Raw genomic sequence first — 16,255 nt, 5'->3', positions numbered from 1 at the left:
ACTTTCCTAAGAATTGTAAAGATAAGACCGTTGATTGGAGCAGAATTTGATCTTGCAACCTTCGGAACACCGTACTAAAACTCTAATATCTAGGTATTATAGCTTTGTGAAAAGGATCCTTCCATGATTTATTTCTTTGTTCAGGATTGCTTTAAAACAAACCTTACCCGACCGTGGATATTCGAAAGGCAAGGGTGGTAGCTGGAAATTACATGACACTAGGTGGTGGTGTTCATCACGCACACTCTGGGCCATACATCATAGAGCGTATTCAAAGATTTTGTGCTCTTTTCTCTTTTTTCTTTTTTGAACACATTTTGATTGCTAGGAAGTTCAAATAATACCATCGGAATCAGCTTTTTTTCTTACCACGAAAATATAGGGAGATGATCCACAGCCCAACCCTGGTCAGAAAGGGCTTGGGATATACACCCCCACCCAACCCCAAAAGGAGTTACACTCCTGCACCAAAGTTACCGGTGCCCTAGTTTACGGTATAACTCTGTACATTTAAACAGAGGCACTGGCCGTTCCATCAGTCACTTCGTTAGCATTAACACCTTTATCAGAAGGGGCAGGTCCACCAACATGTGCCCCTTTCTTCTTTGGACGCAGCTTTTTTTTCCACATATCCCGGACTCGGTTGTTGAAAGCAAAGGACGTGAAAATGAAGACGCCCTGAAGTGCAGCTGAGATAATAAACAGGAACCAGAGCACGCTGACGTCGGTTGCTAGGGCAACAAAACCGATGATCCAAGCAAAGCCCATGACACTCGATATCTGTTCAAAACAAAATTTGATTGCAAAAAAGTGCACTTTGTGTCCATCGATATCGGTATTTACAACATAATACAACGAATCATTATCACAACATTAAATATCTGGTTATTCCAGATCCATGTACTAACCTTCACATATATAACCACTTCCCGAAGGGTTTCCGTCCTTTTGTCTTTGTCCTCGTTAACTAAAGAGGAGGCTCTCTTAGTAGTCCGGATAGCCCTGACAGTTAAGGAGAAGAGAACAACATTGGCGCAGAGTGACAAGACAATCGGCAGCCCGAAGGAAACCAGGATGGCCGCTTCATCTGAGATCCAACAAATTCTGGTTTCCTTGCGGCCGTAACTGAAGCTGAGATCTGTACAGTCGCAGAAATTCACGACGAGACACGGGATGAGTACCACCAGCGGAGAGCACCAGCCGAACAGCGAGAGCCAAAGGAAGGTGTGACTGTTGTGGGCAGCTCGCAGACTGCCGACAGGGGCTGAGAACGTGCGCTTCAGGTCCCAGGCGATGGCAGTCATCCAAGCAAACGCTGCCAGCCAGGAGTAGTGGGTGATGATCGCCACCACGGTGCAGAAAACGTGGTTCCCAGTCTGGTTCAAACCGAAAAGAAGCAAGAACTGGCCAATGAATATCGCCGCCGACATGCTGAGCACCGTTAGGCCGTGGGCGTTCCGCAAAGAGGGAAAAACACAGTAAGTCACTATGGTGGCAGCTAGTGCTAAGAGTGACAGAGATGTGCACACCATTTGTATAACATATTCGGGGCCCTCGAATGGATCTGGGTATGACACAGTGGTGATTGTACACACGACAATATAACCATCTGGTAATATGACAAACGAGCTTTCATTCAGTGCCGACCCATGATACCATATCACCTGTTGATCGGCAACTTTAGTCCATTCGGCTTGATCCTCCGGGAGAATATCGCAGCCCATATTCTTGGGAACAACCCCACAAATTTGAGCAAACTTTCTCTTTGTAAAAGTTTTCGTTGTTTGGTCCTTTTCGTAGGTAACAAACAAGGATACATTGGAAGGAGTCACAAAAATACCTTCGCCGAGATACATGTACTGGGTACCATTTATGGTAGCTGTGGTTACGTTTCCCACAACTCGGAAACATTCCGCGCCTGAGATGTCATTTACATGGACCACGCACTCTTCTTTTAGCGTGATCTCTGTAGCATCGCACTTTCTCCTCCAGTAAGATTCTACCTTGTCGCCACGAGTATCACCCGTTAGGAGGATGTCACTCACGACATTTTCCAGTTCACTGGAATATGCATACGCCGGGCTAGACACATAGGCCGTGTCTTCTGTACTGTTCCTGGACATCAAGGCTAGCTGTTTCAGAGAGTTACTGAAAACTAGTGCTAATTCAATGTGAAAGGAGGCCACTGCTCGCAGAATACATTCCAGCGCCGAAAATGCCGTTTGTGAAAAATGAGGGCTATCTGCAGCAGCATCAGGAGAGGCCTCGCCCACCTTGGTAACTACTTTAAAGTCTTTCAAGAGACAGGAGATTTCTTCTCCGATGGTGATTGTTAAGGATGTCCTGGTTTGCATTGGCTCCGGTATCGATAATGTTAGTTTGTACCCGTCTCCTCCGTCACAGCATGGAATTATATCGATGGATGTAGGAGCCAAAATTAATTCTTCTTGTGATATTCCATTGCAGAGAGCACAGTGCGGATTCTTAAACGCGCGAAGGTCCCGACCTGACCGAACCTCCGCAGAATAAGCCCTGCAAGCCTCGCGCAAGTCTTCGGAGGTGTCTACCAACAAGCAGTCACTGGTAACAGTCCCGGAAAGGCTGCAGGCACGGAGGTGTACGGAGTCCCCCTGGCTGTCGATCGGATGAAATGTCAACTCCTTGACAATCGGAGTCGGAACGATAGGCGTTTGGGCGAAGTAAGCAGCTGTCACACTCTCGTTGTCTCCCATTGGCGATATCATCGGCGTGCCTGCGTCCGGAGGCACAATGATTGGCTCACCTTCACTCACACGGACTGCTGCAAGATTATGGCAGAGAGCGCACGCGGCACTCTTGAAAGGGATGTAGGTCTCATTCCTGGAATGATAGAGAATGGCCTGTTGAAAGGACGGCTCCTCGCAGTACTCCCGTACAGCGACATCCGACCACGACTGCGGACATTTGCTAACGAGTTGGTAGGAGTGGCGGAGGCTTTCATCGTAATGACACTCGTAGTACAGCGAGTTGCCGGTCAACCAAGGAAGACCCTGTGTCTGGTTGGCATTCGCTGGTGACTGGTTGGTCTGGAGTGGACACGCGGACTTTACATCGAAACAACAATCTTTAAACTCGTGGCAGAGAGCGTCGCATCCGCAAGTATGCACTATGGAGGGAAGCGCTCCGCAGAAGCCTCTACACGTGGCAAAGTCGGGGAGGAACACGGTAATACCATTCAGTGTGAATCCTGCCAGAAACAAAAACTCGGTTACTATTTCATTCCGACAATTTTTTGTGCACGACTCGGAAGGATGAAAAATGAAACATTTTTGTTGCCAATCTGAGAGAAGTGACAGCTACTATGACTGAATAAGACAAAAGACGCCCTGAAGTATCCCAATAAACTACCTTGTCCAGTGAGCCAGAGCAATCCTACCATTCTAGTCTTTCACTATTCTAGAAATTCACTGTTCACACTCTAAATCTTGTTATCATAGATTTTTTCTGTTCAACGTTTCAAACATTTACATGTGGCATGTATGCTATAAGATAGTTTCATTTCCCTCTTATGACATCTTCTTTTAATGAGATAATATGAGACACTGATTTGGTGCCTATGTGACAAAATGTCAGAAGTAATTAGGCGTTATAAATTAATGATCATTTGCTATAATTCGTTAGCCAGTTTTATTTTTTCGATATAAATAAGAACATCATGTTAATATCACTACCTTCTTTGCAAGTCACGTTGAACATTCTTCCTCCATACTTCGCGCAGTGTTTCTCCACTTGCAGCCAGTGTATTTTACTCTGACGATCAACCCGGAACAACAACTCCAAACCAGCGTTCCCCTCAAGGGCCGGGAGAAAACTAGTCGACTGAACGTAGGGAGAGCCGAGGCGAAGACACGCTTCTTCAGCCATAGCCCGGGTCTGCTCCGTGCCGTAAACGCACGCGCGACCCCAAGTGGATTTGTTGTGGCGGACATGTAAAAGTCCGCTCAGTTGGCCGTGGTTGTCACCAAGCCGGACTTCCAGTCCATCCGGAAATACCTTTTGTGTTGCGGACACTGCGAGAACCTCATCATCTGTGTTATATTTTGAGACGGAAATATGTACGTGCATTAGTGACTCTGTTAGATTTGGCATAGGCCCTATGCTAATTAGATTCAAAACTCATATCCTTGAGCCTCGAGCTGGACCAACAGAGGGCGCAATTTTCCTCACAACGGAGGCTCCTTTGGTGGCATAAACTGTGCATCGCTAGTTCACAAACAAATATGAGATGCAAGCGTTGTAGTCGCATCGCTACCAACAAAATGACCACTCCTACAACCACTCCCGACAACGAATGAGGGGATGCTTCTGCTTAGGGCGGATAGCTGCAAAAGCTGGAAAGCTCTGGCTTAATTAAAACAGAGACTTTATTTTCATTCAGGAAGGATACCATATAACCCCTGACTGTGATTAATCCTGAGTATCACATAATTATTCATACCTTACCAACGTGATAATCATGGGTCAGATACAAAAATCGTTTTGCCGGTTATACGAAAGCTATGAAGACAAATCTCCCTATACCCAATGCATTCAAAACAAACACAATTTTGAAAAAGAAACCTGGGGGAAGATAAAATTGAAATTGATGGAGAGGACCTTTCCATTAAAGCAACAGGTGATGTTACAGTTCAATTTCAGACTTACCCGTTGCACATTTTACGCCAAATGGTATCGACTGGCTGTAACCACGACCGCAATAACTATTACAGACAGATCGACTCAAGCAGTCTGTGATTCTCGCTTCATTAGCCTTGCACGCCAACTTCACCATTGTGGGCTTAGGGGGATCGGCGGGTCTCGGCAGATCGACGCCGTCCAACACTGCCAGCGCCAGAGGGAAGCCGAAGTGCAGGCACACCAGGTCAGCGTCGATCAGGGAGTGAGGTGGGTTCTCTACGACGCTCACCACCCGGTCGCCACCGAGACCAATCTCCAGCCAGCCCTCACGTTGGCTACTGCCGTTTGTAAGTCGGAGGTCCGCTTTTGGAAGAAAAGAAAATCAGTGGATTCAAAGACGAAGCAAAATGTAATAATGATTTCAGTGTCTGGGACTTGTAACAAAATAAGGCCAGTTGAGTGTTTCCCTTTAGAACTATTTGCTGTGATCTTGTAATTAAAAACAAAGAGACTTTTGGGGCTATTTTTCCCCTGTGATGACATCATGATATACACGCATAACATGACCTTTATTATTAAATGAATTTATTAAAAAGCGCAAATTCTATTTAAAAATATTCAAATGCGCTGTACAACCTGACAATGACATATATGTGAACTTGTGTAATATTAAAATTTCATCAGAATTCAAAAGACACCGAATCACTACAAACATTAAGTTACAATTACACACAGATTTCAAAACCAAATAAATTAAGTACACAGATACAATAGGACATTAAAGCCGTCACAGAAGAGTGCAAACCAATAAAATTCATTAAAATACTGATAAAAACACATCACAGCTCAAAAGTGATCCTAAACAGATGAGTTTTTAGCAGTGCCTTAAACGGTCTACTAACTCGTGACATTTCACACCTTTACTGGGAGTTAATTCCACAGATATGGGGCAGCATGTAAAAAGGACTGATCAACTGAGCAGGTCCAACTACGAATAGGTGTACAAATATTGTTGCAGTAGTGCCATATGTTAAATATTTCCTAATAGATCTAATGTTGTGCAGGAAGTAGAATGCAGACTTGCACGTTTTAACCACATGATCGCCCAAGGACAAGTTAACATCAAACCACGCCGCCAAATTCCGTGCAAAAGTAGCAGGTCTGATTAGAGATTCTCCAACCTGAACCCCATCGATCTTAACTTTATAGCTAGTAGCTGACGAGTACCAATCACCAAGAATTCTGATAACAGTCATCCAAGAACGTAAATCCTTTCCACATTATTCCACGACACACAAGGCTGACGCTTGATTTCTAGCTTCATCGGGTGAAAATGAAATATAAAGCTGTGTGTCATCGGCGTAACAGTGGACCTGAAGATTATGGGATTTTACAATGTCAAAAAGTTCACTTGTAGGCCTATATAAAATAAACAACAAGGGGCCCAAGCAAGAACCCCCCCCCCATACAAGGTTATGCTTATCCAACAGTGTGATGTTAACTAATGCACGCTGAGATTTCCTGGACAAGTATGACTTGAACCACTCAAAACAATGCCGTCAACTCCAAAGTTCTTTCTCAAAATTCTCAAGAGAACACTGTGATCAAGTGTGTCAAAGCAGAGCTTAAATCTAGCAAAACGAATAAGGTAGCCTGTTTATTGTTCATAGGCATTAGCAAGTCATTTTTACCCTCAGCAACGCATTTTCAGTACTATGAAATTACGATATGCTGACTGAAATGTAGGAAACAGATTATGCGAAGTAAGATGCAATTGCAACTGATCACAAACAATTTTCTCAAGTATCTTCGAGATAAACTGTAAGTTGCTAGCCAGACGATAATTTTCAATTTTGGCATCCAAACCCGGTTTTTAGGAGAGGAAGCACATGCAGAAAGGATGACTTCCAGATTTCTGGAAAACATTCCAATTTTAAGGAAACATTCATGGTCTGAGTGATGAAGGGTAGTAAAACATCCAACATAATTATTGGTGAGATCATTTTTTAATGTGGACGTCTGTGGATATCACTACAAGAAAAATGGATTTGCATGATTTCTAAATATCAAAGTTAATATGAAACGAACGTGACGCATTTGCACATCATGAGAAGAATTTCGTAAGATCAGCACACGGTGACATTAAACGCTGCAATAAGGTGTTAGCCCGGAGTCTTAGCTTTATTCCTATTCTGTAAGCTAATTAAATTCTGGCCGTAGCCCCTATGCCTATGTTTATTTCATTAAAAAGACTGACTTTCAGATCAGAATTCTCCATTGCCCTCATTTTCCATTTCAACAACCCATAAAGACAAAGACACCCCCATCTATCAAAGCTTACTTGTCAAACAAGTCATGCTCAAGTCCCAGCGATGGTCGCAACTGCCCCAGTCCAGCGCCCAAGGCTGTAGCTCGCAGACATCCTCTCCGCAGTGGCAGTTGCCGCCCTGGTACCATATCACCCCGTCGGACCTGCCATACGCGTCGTGGTGATTGGAAGCCTCGAATGAGCCCAGGTAGCCCATGGACCTGCACAGGCCGCATGCCAGATCGTTGATCGAGGTAATTTCATCAGCATTATCTTTAGACGAAGTGCGACGGCAGAATGATCCCCATTCCCCGTCGGGACCCTGCACCTCTAGTCGACCTTCGTTGCTAAACGGGCCTCCAACTAGCCTAGTCGTGATATTCAACTCTAGAGAACGAACCGAAATCCTTAAGAGTCTTGACACTTTCTTCAAAATATACCTTAATAAATTGGATGGTTAAGAAAGGTTACTACAGGAACAACAAGGTAGATCTTTCATACCCATTTTTCCGATAGCGTGTTAAAACAGAAGTGCAAAAAATATGAGAAACTTTGCTTGACATCCCGACATAAGCTTTACAAAAATATCAGTGTGTACATCTACTTAGCAAGGAGGCCTTTTAGTAAGCTATATTACTGCGCCTATGGTGCGTGACCATTACATGTAGAAACGGCAGAAACTAATCCACTTCAATAATTGTGAAACACAAGCTGGTAATTCATTTGTCCCACGTGACCTGGACCATGTAAATAACAAGGGATGTTCCCCGTCTTTGGTCGTATTTTGTTCCAGGCCTACATGTGTAAGAGCGAACCAGTGGTATCTGCGAACTTCAACTACACTGTGTAAGATAATACAATACCCTGATGCACGTAAAAATTGTATGAATATAGGATAAGTCATGGAGAGGGATTTTCTACGCCAAAGTCCACAGATAAATTTTGTATCTTACATCACAAATATTTAGGGAATTAACATCTCTCGCATGGAACGGCCTTGTAAGTCGCTCTTCATTACGGTGCCCCTTAACTGAACTCTTTCAACCGGAGGTAGTGGATCCAGACTGCATGGCTGCATGGATAAAACGAACGATCGCAGCCTCAGGACGAAAAATGGGGGGTACCCTATCCTGGATCTCTGCCCAATCTATTTGCTATGCAACAGTCGTAAGTACTACTTCCAGGCTCAGCCAAGTTGCAGGAAGAGCGTAAAGAATACAAACAATGCATTTCATCGATTCATCGGATATTGCCCTTCATCACGAGGACTATCCGGAGTATCCGCAAGGCGAAACGTCATCCGTGTCCATTTGCTCAGCCACATATATCTCACCACCCCGTGTTTGTCAGTTTTTCCTGGTTTCCTGCGGGAGTGAGGCCGTATAAGGTCAATATCTGTGCTGTTTGATTTTGTCGCTTCGCAGGGCGAAAAACACTCCACCCAATACCAGAAACAAATTGAGGCTAAAATCTCCCTCAACTCAAAGGCTACGAAGATTCCAAAATCAGTCTACTATCACTGGTAATTGAGCACTGGAGTGGATATATAGCATTAATAGTCCATCTAAACTTCACGTAAGGTTTTACTCTTGGCCTAATAATTCAGAAAGCTTTGTTCTAGTCCGAGCATTTGTGGGGAAAGTGTCGCTTATGGAAACAAAATGATCAGTTATATACACGCAAATACAGTGGGATGTCAATAGTTAATGCGTGCGAGTTGACGAAACATCTGTCCTTAACGTTGCAATTACTTAGTTGTACTAACTTACCACTGCCAACAACACTTGATGCTATGCCCACAAGGATCAAAAGACATTTCTTCAGCATGTTGGCGACTGATCCAAACTTGTCAATGTGAGAACTTGACCATGACACCTTTTGTGGCAGACACTTAACGTTAAATGGATGTACACGCATCACTAACAGAATTTATAAGCGGTGATACGAAGGAAAAAACGACCATTAAAATCACACCTCCTAAGATATCCTGGTAAAGGGAAAGCTGTACGTCAGGCGATAAAATTTATTGACTAAAACTCAATCCTGCATTTTAAGTAAAGACACAAAGCGCCAACTGATGACGCAAAGCGAAATATTAAGAGATGTTTCGTTTAATTTTTAGTTACTGTTTGCCCACCGTGGACAATTGCAATGCTTCAGACACGCCAGTATTTTATTTGTGTTCACGATATCATCAATCTTCAAGTTCAAGTTCGATGCACCGAGGTCAATTGTCACTTCTTACAAAACAGAATGAGGACAAGACGGTATTCTCTTTCAAAGGTGGTGTACATTAGAGGCATTTGCTGTAATTTTTCAAAATTGACTTCCATTCAGTGAAATTACCGCCACCATGGCCATTGTGACAGAATGCATGTGCGCCCTCTTCATGTTCATGTCGGTAAAAACCTGTCTTCACGCCAACAGTGCTCATCAAAAACACTATCAATTATCGAATGTGGTAACAACCCGTAAATTTGGGGGAAATGGGGTTATAGAAGCGTTCAAGAAAACTAGGTCTTTCTGTGCAACTCCGTGCTGGCCTGTGCCGGTAGTTTGGACCGTTACCATCAGTGTTAAACTCATTTTTCAGAAAGAAAAATTAACTACATAGCGATTAGTTTCCGTTGTATATCTACTCTTTCAGTTCGCGTGTTTGGGCGGTACTGAAGGTATGTTGACGGCTTTAATTGTTAACCCAGACCATGAGCAGCGAACCGTTAAGCCAGGAGCATGCATCACCTTTCCTCCCTATTTTGGTCGTTTGTGTATTTATATTTCTGAGCTTATTTAATTATTTATTTTTAGCCTCTCTTATAGGATCATAAGGCATTGTGAAGAATATTAGCAATCTGTGCTCTACAATAAACAAAGCCTTTAGGATATAAGGTATTTTTGTACAATAAGGACAGCCATCTCAAAGTTAGACCCAAACTCAGATGAAGCAGGTACATCCTTGAAATCAGATCTTTAAAAAATATTTAATGCCCGTCTCTTGATAAAACGAATCGCAAACAAGGTTGAAAGAATTACTGGTATTTGTGAAATATATACAATGGGTAACCGTTGTAACAAACTATAAATTCAACTCATAAATCACACACTAGCTCGACCTCAGAGATGGTAAAAGTTGCTGGTAGTCCTATGTAGATTCTGTCGACGGACAACATGCATGCAGCTAAGGTGTGCTGGCAAGCGCTTTTAGTTAAGAGCCACAACCAGAAAATTTTTGAGTTTTGTTTCAATTCGATTATTGAAGCAGGCATAAATCGTAAGCATCCCCCACTTTTTGACCGGGGGAGACCGGAGCATATTGAATCATCGCTCCCTCTCCCGCCGTCACACTCTTCGTTGTAAAATTAAATCTGAAGGCCGGTTCATACTGCAGGCAAATGTGAAAGCGGAGCGAATTGACATGACGAAGGATTTGCAGCAGGAATGTCGCATGAGTTGAAATGTTCTCAACTTATGCAAATTCACATCGCAAATATTTGATCTGACAACACAAATTCGCCTTTGAGGTTGATCTCGCGGGAAGCATGAATCGGCCTTAAGGCGGATTTCGAGGAATTGTTCGCTGAAAAATGGACAATTAAAAAAAAAAAATTCTAGCCTATATATCTTTCAGTAAGGTTAATTCAGGTGTAAGTGTACCTAATTATCATATACCAGTAGATGAACAGAGGAACATCTGTATTCTAAACAGCGCCCTAGCATCATGGCTTTTCGAATTTCCATGGCTGGCCAATGTTTTGATGTCTGCCTTCCCCCATCCCCCAATCCCTGACACAAATATAAGCCACTTAATAATCACTACAGATACCTCAGGTCTCGATAATTCTAAAATTATTTAACGCCAGTGTACACTTGTGAAAAAAATTGGTTTTCAAATTGTGGAGCAATTTTTTGGGGGGGCCCACCAGTTGATGGCTGGTACAAATAACAGTCAAGAGTGAAGACAGTTGATATACTTGACTATCACTCGATATAACACCGAACCAGCGTGTTATGCCAGCTATAGTTCTCAAGCTCCCCAATGACGTTGCCATGTAGGTATAGGAGGAAGACCAGTTTCACAGTGTCATGACAACGCGTATTCCCTCTCATGTATCAGTCAAGCTTGAAATGTTGACGGCCTCTTCACAGTCAAATGAAATGAAGCCTCACAGTTTGGAGATTTACTGACCTCATATACGCAAACCAGGGAGCGAGGTACATTTTTTCAGGCGAGAACAGTGGCAAAGTACACCTTTAAATGCTACCCAGTATAATGCGACCCAAGTGCCGGATGTTCCGATGCATGTGATGCGCCGAATTTAAGGGCCAACAGAATATTGAAAACTGACAAAAATGCCATGACATCACAGTGTGCCTTGAGATGCATGCATGCACCTACGTGCGAAACGTTCCTCAAATTCTAAGCATAAGAAAATCGGGGACGGAATTCGCCCCCTCCGTAGAGATTTTTTCTGATATCGCACCAAAGCATTTTTCATGAGTTGAGCCTTTAGGAGAGTGTTACAGTCACTCTTCGTGGTCATTTTGGCACTAGTTTTGTGAAAATCGAACATACTGTTCTTGAGCTTAAAAATGCGCTGAAAATAAAATGGTTTGTGAGATACAGAGTTACAATGAGGAACAAATGAATTAAATGGATCTGCAAATTGTCCTGTGATAGGAAAGCCGTGGTTAGAGTGGAACTGAACAAAAGTATTAAATCGTTCTGCAATAACCAATTTCACATTGAATATAGTACAGATCTTGGCATACATATTTGGGTATGGTTGTACCACTGTATACACTTCAGCCGGGTGATGGCATCAACATTCTCAATGTGTTTTTTTATATTCCGTAAATGACACGAATGCCTGCCCAACATGAATATTAACGACCAAACGCAGGAAAGATTCTGCGAGATTGGATGGGTTTTTAATGTTAAATTGGATGGCTAGTTTTTTACGTCGAATGACGCAACGGTACTTTGGCCATGTCACGAGAACATCTATGGGCATTACTCAGTCCCATTCAATTTAGCTCGAAATTGAATTCCGCAGTCGTTAATTTAACTGCTCCTTTGCCGAAATTGACTGGGAAAGCCTATATTATCCTGAGCCTACCGATCTGTCTTTTGAGGGGAAAAATCGAACTTTCGCAGGCTCCAATTCGAACTTTGATTCGACAGATTTCCCACCAGTAATTAACAGAAAGAAAATCGTACTAAACTAATGGTGGGATGTTAAATTTGGGGCGTAACCCAACCAACCATCTAGCCTTGCCCGCTTGGCTGTCATTCCATCATTCAAAACAACAAGGTATAAGAAAAAGCGCCTTTAAACTTGTATTATGATGCAACAAAGTGATGTTTCACTTATCAGCATAGTTCACGTCCCTACACAGCTTGAGACCAATCTTCTCCTTGCTTGTAAGCAAGAAACTTTTAGTGTCGAGTGTGGCTCTTAAATGTGGAGATTTGAAAACAAATTTTTCACGAAGTCTGAGAGATGTCGCATACACCACAGAGCAAGGTAATACCTTTATATTCCACGCTTTTGTGTTTCATGCTTAGTGATTCGCAATCTTTATCCACCAATAACCATTAAACCCGAAATATCGGAGTGTGCCTGGCGTGATGGCAAATGTCATATCGTCAAAATCGGCAATTTATTTTAATGAGTAATTTCCTCAAACGAGAAAACTTCTGTGCAAGTTAATTTTTTTAATATGTATGTTGGTTTTAATATTCCACTGGTCTCGTTAGGTACCGCTTCTTCATATTGGCTTTGTTTCTTCTTCAGCCATAGTAATGGTGGAAAACCATTGAAAGTAATTTTGCTCACTGGGCAGGTTTTCATTAGTACCAAACGAAAACACCAGCAAATAAAAGCAGTGATGTCAGGACCGTAAGGCTTTTGATTTTTCTTTTCCCCAACAACATATTTTATAAGTCCGAAGCCGCATTCGCTTTTGAATTTGCCCCCCTCCACCAAAAGTTGGATACGTCGCTGTCAGTGGCTGCACACATCCTTCTAGGATTTGTCAGTTTTATTGTGCATAAACATAAAACGTCACATCCACGGGGTACGAGGCGGATCCGCGGAGTGGGGGGGGGGGAGATGCGAGATGTGAGATCCACGGTAGCAAATACGGAACATTTGATAATTATGATAATAACTTATTTATTTATAAAGCGCAAATTTCATATAGATACGTTCAAATGCGCTGTACGATTAAGACATTAAGCGTGGAATAATGAATACATTTAAACGTGGTTTAGCCGATGGCATACAAGGGCGCCTCGGGCAGCATGTAACTTTAAAAAATCTCCTCAAAATTGAAATTAGAATACTTCAGAGATGGATTCCAAAATGTTACTTACCGTAATCTTTGACAAAAAGAAGATAACAATGGAAAAAATGATTAGACTTTAAACCTGAATGAAAAATTGGTTGATTTACATGTTGATTTATATCGCCGCGCACACACGTTTCCATGGCAATTATTCTGAATGTACGGTGCCTCTACAAATAGGTCCAGCGAAGGTGTGAAGGGACATTGTCTGCATCGTGAGCCAGCACGTTGTTTGCGGGGAAAATATTGGCTGATTCCATTAGGACTTTATCGTTGGGTGTTTCGTTGTGCTCACCGGCAACTTTCTTTGCGCTCAGCTCATACGGCACTGCGTCATTTTACTGACATCCGTCACATTGTTTTGCAGATAGATTTGCACCACGTCCATGCCATGGAGACCACTTTCAAGCCGAATGGGACAATTCTGTCTGCCTCTAATGACACAGGGAGCAGTTGGTATTATCCCGTCCAGACTATTCGGCTTGTGTTTGACACTTTCGTGTTTCTACTTGGAGTGCCGGGTAACTGCCTGATCCTCCGTGTCTACTGGGTCAAGGCTCGTAGGACTAGCACCCATGTTCTGATAATGGCCTTAGCATGGACTGATCTTGCCGTCTGTGCACTGAGAATCCCATCGATTTGTTTAGGTGCCCTAGAATTGGGTGGGCAAGTTGCAGATAACTTAATTTGTATCTTACTGTTGACATCAAGTGTACCAATTGCTTCTTCGTTATGTATCACTACCGTTATTGCCGCCGACCGTTACGACTGCGTGTGCCGTCCACAGAGGCGCATTTTCACTCCGAAACGGGCTAAAATAGCTGCTGGGCTCGGAGCCCTGTTTCCACTTTTCATTCGAATCCCATATATTGTTTTGTGCATTTACTCGTCAGACATTTCTAACAGACACTTGGTAATATCAATAAGACTTTATGTTGAGAGCGTTTTGTGTTTTTTGGCATTCTTGACAATCTTTATTTGTTACGGGAAGGTTTATGCTGCCATCCGAAGACATGTTACGGTAGGGCCCAACAAAGAACCTGCTGTGCGAAATGAACTGCGCACCCCAAGACTCAAACACCACACTACAGACTCCACAAAACCCCACAAAACTAAACTTCAGGGGACTAGTGAACAAAACATAACGACTGCCAGAGAAGTGGTGTCAACATTCATCATTCAGCCAAGCACCAGTTCAACAACAAATGCTGAGACTGGCATGAAGAAAGGGTATCGTCATGGAGGTCCTTCTTGTCGAGTTGTGTCAAATTCAACTCAACTCTGTGCCAGCCACAACCAATCCCTACCGACTCCCTCTTCAAAAGATGAGACAGCGCCCCAAAGTAATGCCAAATCGGAAGCAGATTCACCTGGCAACCCACGCACTCACCCAGAGCACAACCACGGGGCAGGACAAGCCCCTGTAAGGGTTGGTGCTGCAGGCTTACAGCGCAAGACAACAAGAATGCTCTTCATGACCACTGTGGTGTTTGGGGTGACCTGGCTCCCCTTTTGGATGGACTTTGTCGTGACCCACACACCTTCACAGTTAAAAAATCAGACATTTAAGAACATAATTGAACAACTTTCGTTGCTTGTTCTAATCAACAGTGTAGTTAACCCATTGATTTATGGCACTGCCAATAGACGATTTAGAAAAGATTGTAAAGGCGTGTGCAGTCAAATCAAAAGCTGCCGATGCTCGTAGTAATCCTGTCTGTCTAGTTGATTGCAACCACACCATCACTTTAAAAACGCTTGGCTTTTTTCCCCAGCGTTGGGGTACCAGGTGAATCGCTTAACTGTTTAGCAGACAGATAACCCAACCACTGACTGTCTACTGATGTATCGGCAAACGTGTCCCATTTTACTCAACAGTTGTAGAAAATATTATTTGTACTGTACTGCTTTTTTAACCCAGTGTCATGCTATGTTTTCCCATCTGGCAAGAAATCCACCCTGTACCCGCGGTTATGCCGGTTCATACTTCGCTCGAAAGTGAAAACGAATTTGTGACGTCAAACAGATCAAATATTTGCTCTACATATTCTCAAAAGTTGAACACACTTCAACTCTAGATTTCACAGCAAATTCTTCGCGATGTCAAATTCGCTTATTCGCATTTTCCTGAAATATGCCTCTAGGCAAAAATATTGCTCAGCGTTTATAGGTGAAAGTCACGAAAAAAAGTACTTTTAAGGACGTTTTATACGGATTATTTCCAGCAAAATAGTGCTCAATTGTGTTTAATTTCTGAGAATTCGCAGGTCAGGTATTTTATCTGATGTCACAAATTCACTTCGTTTTCACTTTCCCGCAAAGTATGAACCAGTCTTTATGCGATATGTCAGTGATGGATACATCTATAAGCGTTTTTGTATCAGCACTTGTGACTATCTGCCACAAGTCTTTGAATCATGATGCTAAAAACAAGTGGTGGCCTTGTATGTAAAGAATCGACTTGTTAATTTACCGTGACAGTGCATTTAAACTTTCTGCTGATTGGTTCAGCTAGACGTGTGGTGTAAAGCTGTTCACATCTTCTTTTGGAGTAGAAATGTATGATATCAATGCCATTCTCTAACGGAGAGGGTTTTGTAGTGTAGAACTTCCGCGCGGCATACCCACCCCACCCATTTTAAATGCGATAGAATCAGTTGTCTTATGTGATATTAATTGGTGTTAACAGCGCAGTTGTTGCATTCAAGATCGACAATAGACAATGTAAATCCTATTGTAGCATAAATATGGAATTAATTTGCATTTTACATTTTGATATTATGGACGTTGTCTTCATCGCAATACTTTGTTTCTTCTGGCAGAGTGTCGACTAAAATGATAAGTATAATGTAAATAAAAGCATTCTGAACAATTGAAGTTAAGAGCCTAATTTTACAATTGCCTTAATGTTTGTGCGATCTTTTTAATTTTTTTCTCCATTGA

At 42.7% G+C, this 16,255-nt stretch overlaps 1 protein-coding gene across 2 annotated transcripts; it reads right to left on the bottom strand.

Annotated features, from left to right (window-relative positions):
- Window positions 1–96: 96 nt before the first annotated feature.
- On the bottom strand, window positions 97–8,851 carry LOC147799705 (uncharacterized). Of its 2 annotated transcripts, none has more exons than XM_087134789.1 (6): window positions 8,734–8,851; window positions 6,998–7,185; window positions 4,684–5,019; window positions 3,711–4,067; window positions 909–3,226; window positions 97–780 (listed from the first exon to the last, which is right to left on the bottom strand). In XM_087134789.1, the coding sequence occupies exons 1-6, from the start codon at window positions 8,778–8,780 to the stop codon at window positions 511–513; spliced, it is 3,516 nt and encodes a 1,171-aa protein (XP_086990915.1). In that variant the 5' UTR covers window positions 8,781–8,851; the 3' UTR covers window positions 97–510. The 2 variants fall into 2 exon arrangements, with proteins under 2 accessions (XP_086990915.1, XP_086990914.1); XM_087134788.1 differs by having other exon boundaries at window positions 6,998–7,351; window positions 8,734–8,847.
- Between the last annotated feature and the right edge of the window lie 7,404 nt (window positions 8,852–16,255).

The sequence above is a fragment of the Acanthaster planci genome, linkage group LG03 (assembly GCF_054643075.1).
Source record: "Acanthaster planci isolate LZ-2023a linkage group LG03, COTS_SCS, whole genome shotgun sequence".
Taxonomy (NCBI): Eukaryota; Metazoa; Echinodermata; class Asteroidea; order Valvatida; family Acanthasteridae; genus Acanthaster; species Acanthaster planci.
Note: the sequence above shows the minus strand (reverse complement) of the source record. Positions and strands in the feature narration are given on the sequence as shown.

Coding starts and splice junctions, on each gene's coding strand:
- LOC147799705 (XM_087134788.1), bottom strand. CDS start 8,791: ATGCTGAAGAAATGTCTTTTGATCCTTGTGGGCATAGCATCAAGTGTT. Junction 7,352..8,733: donor ATCAAGTGTTGTTGGCAGTG/GTAAGTTAGTAC, acceptor TTCGTTCTCTAG/AGTTGAATATCACGACTAGG. Junction 5,020..6,997: donor GAGCATGACTTGTTTGACAA/GTAAGCTTTGAT, acceptor TTCTTCCAAAAG/CGGACCTCCGACTTACAAAC.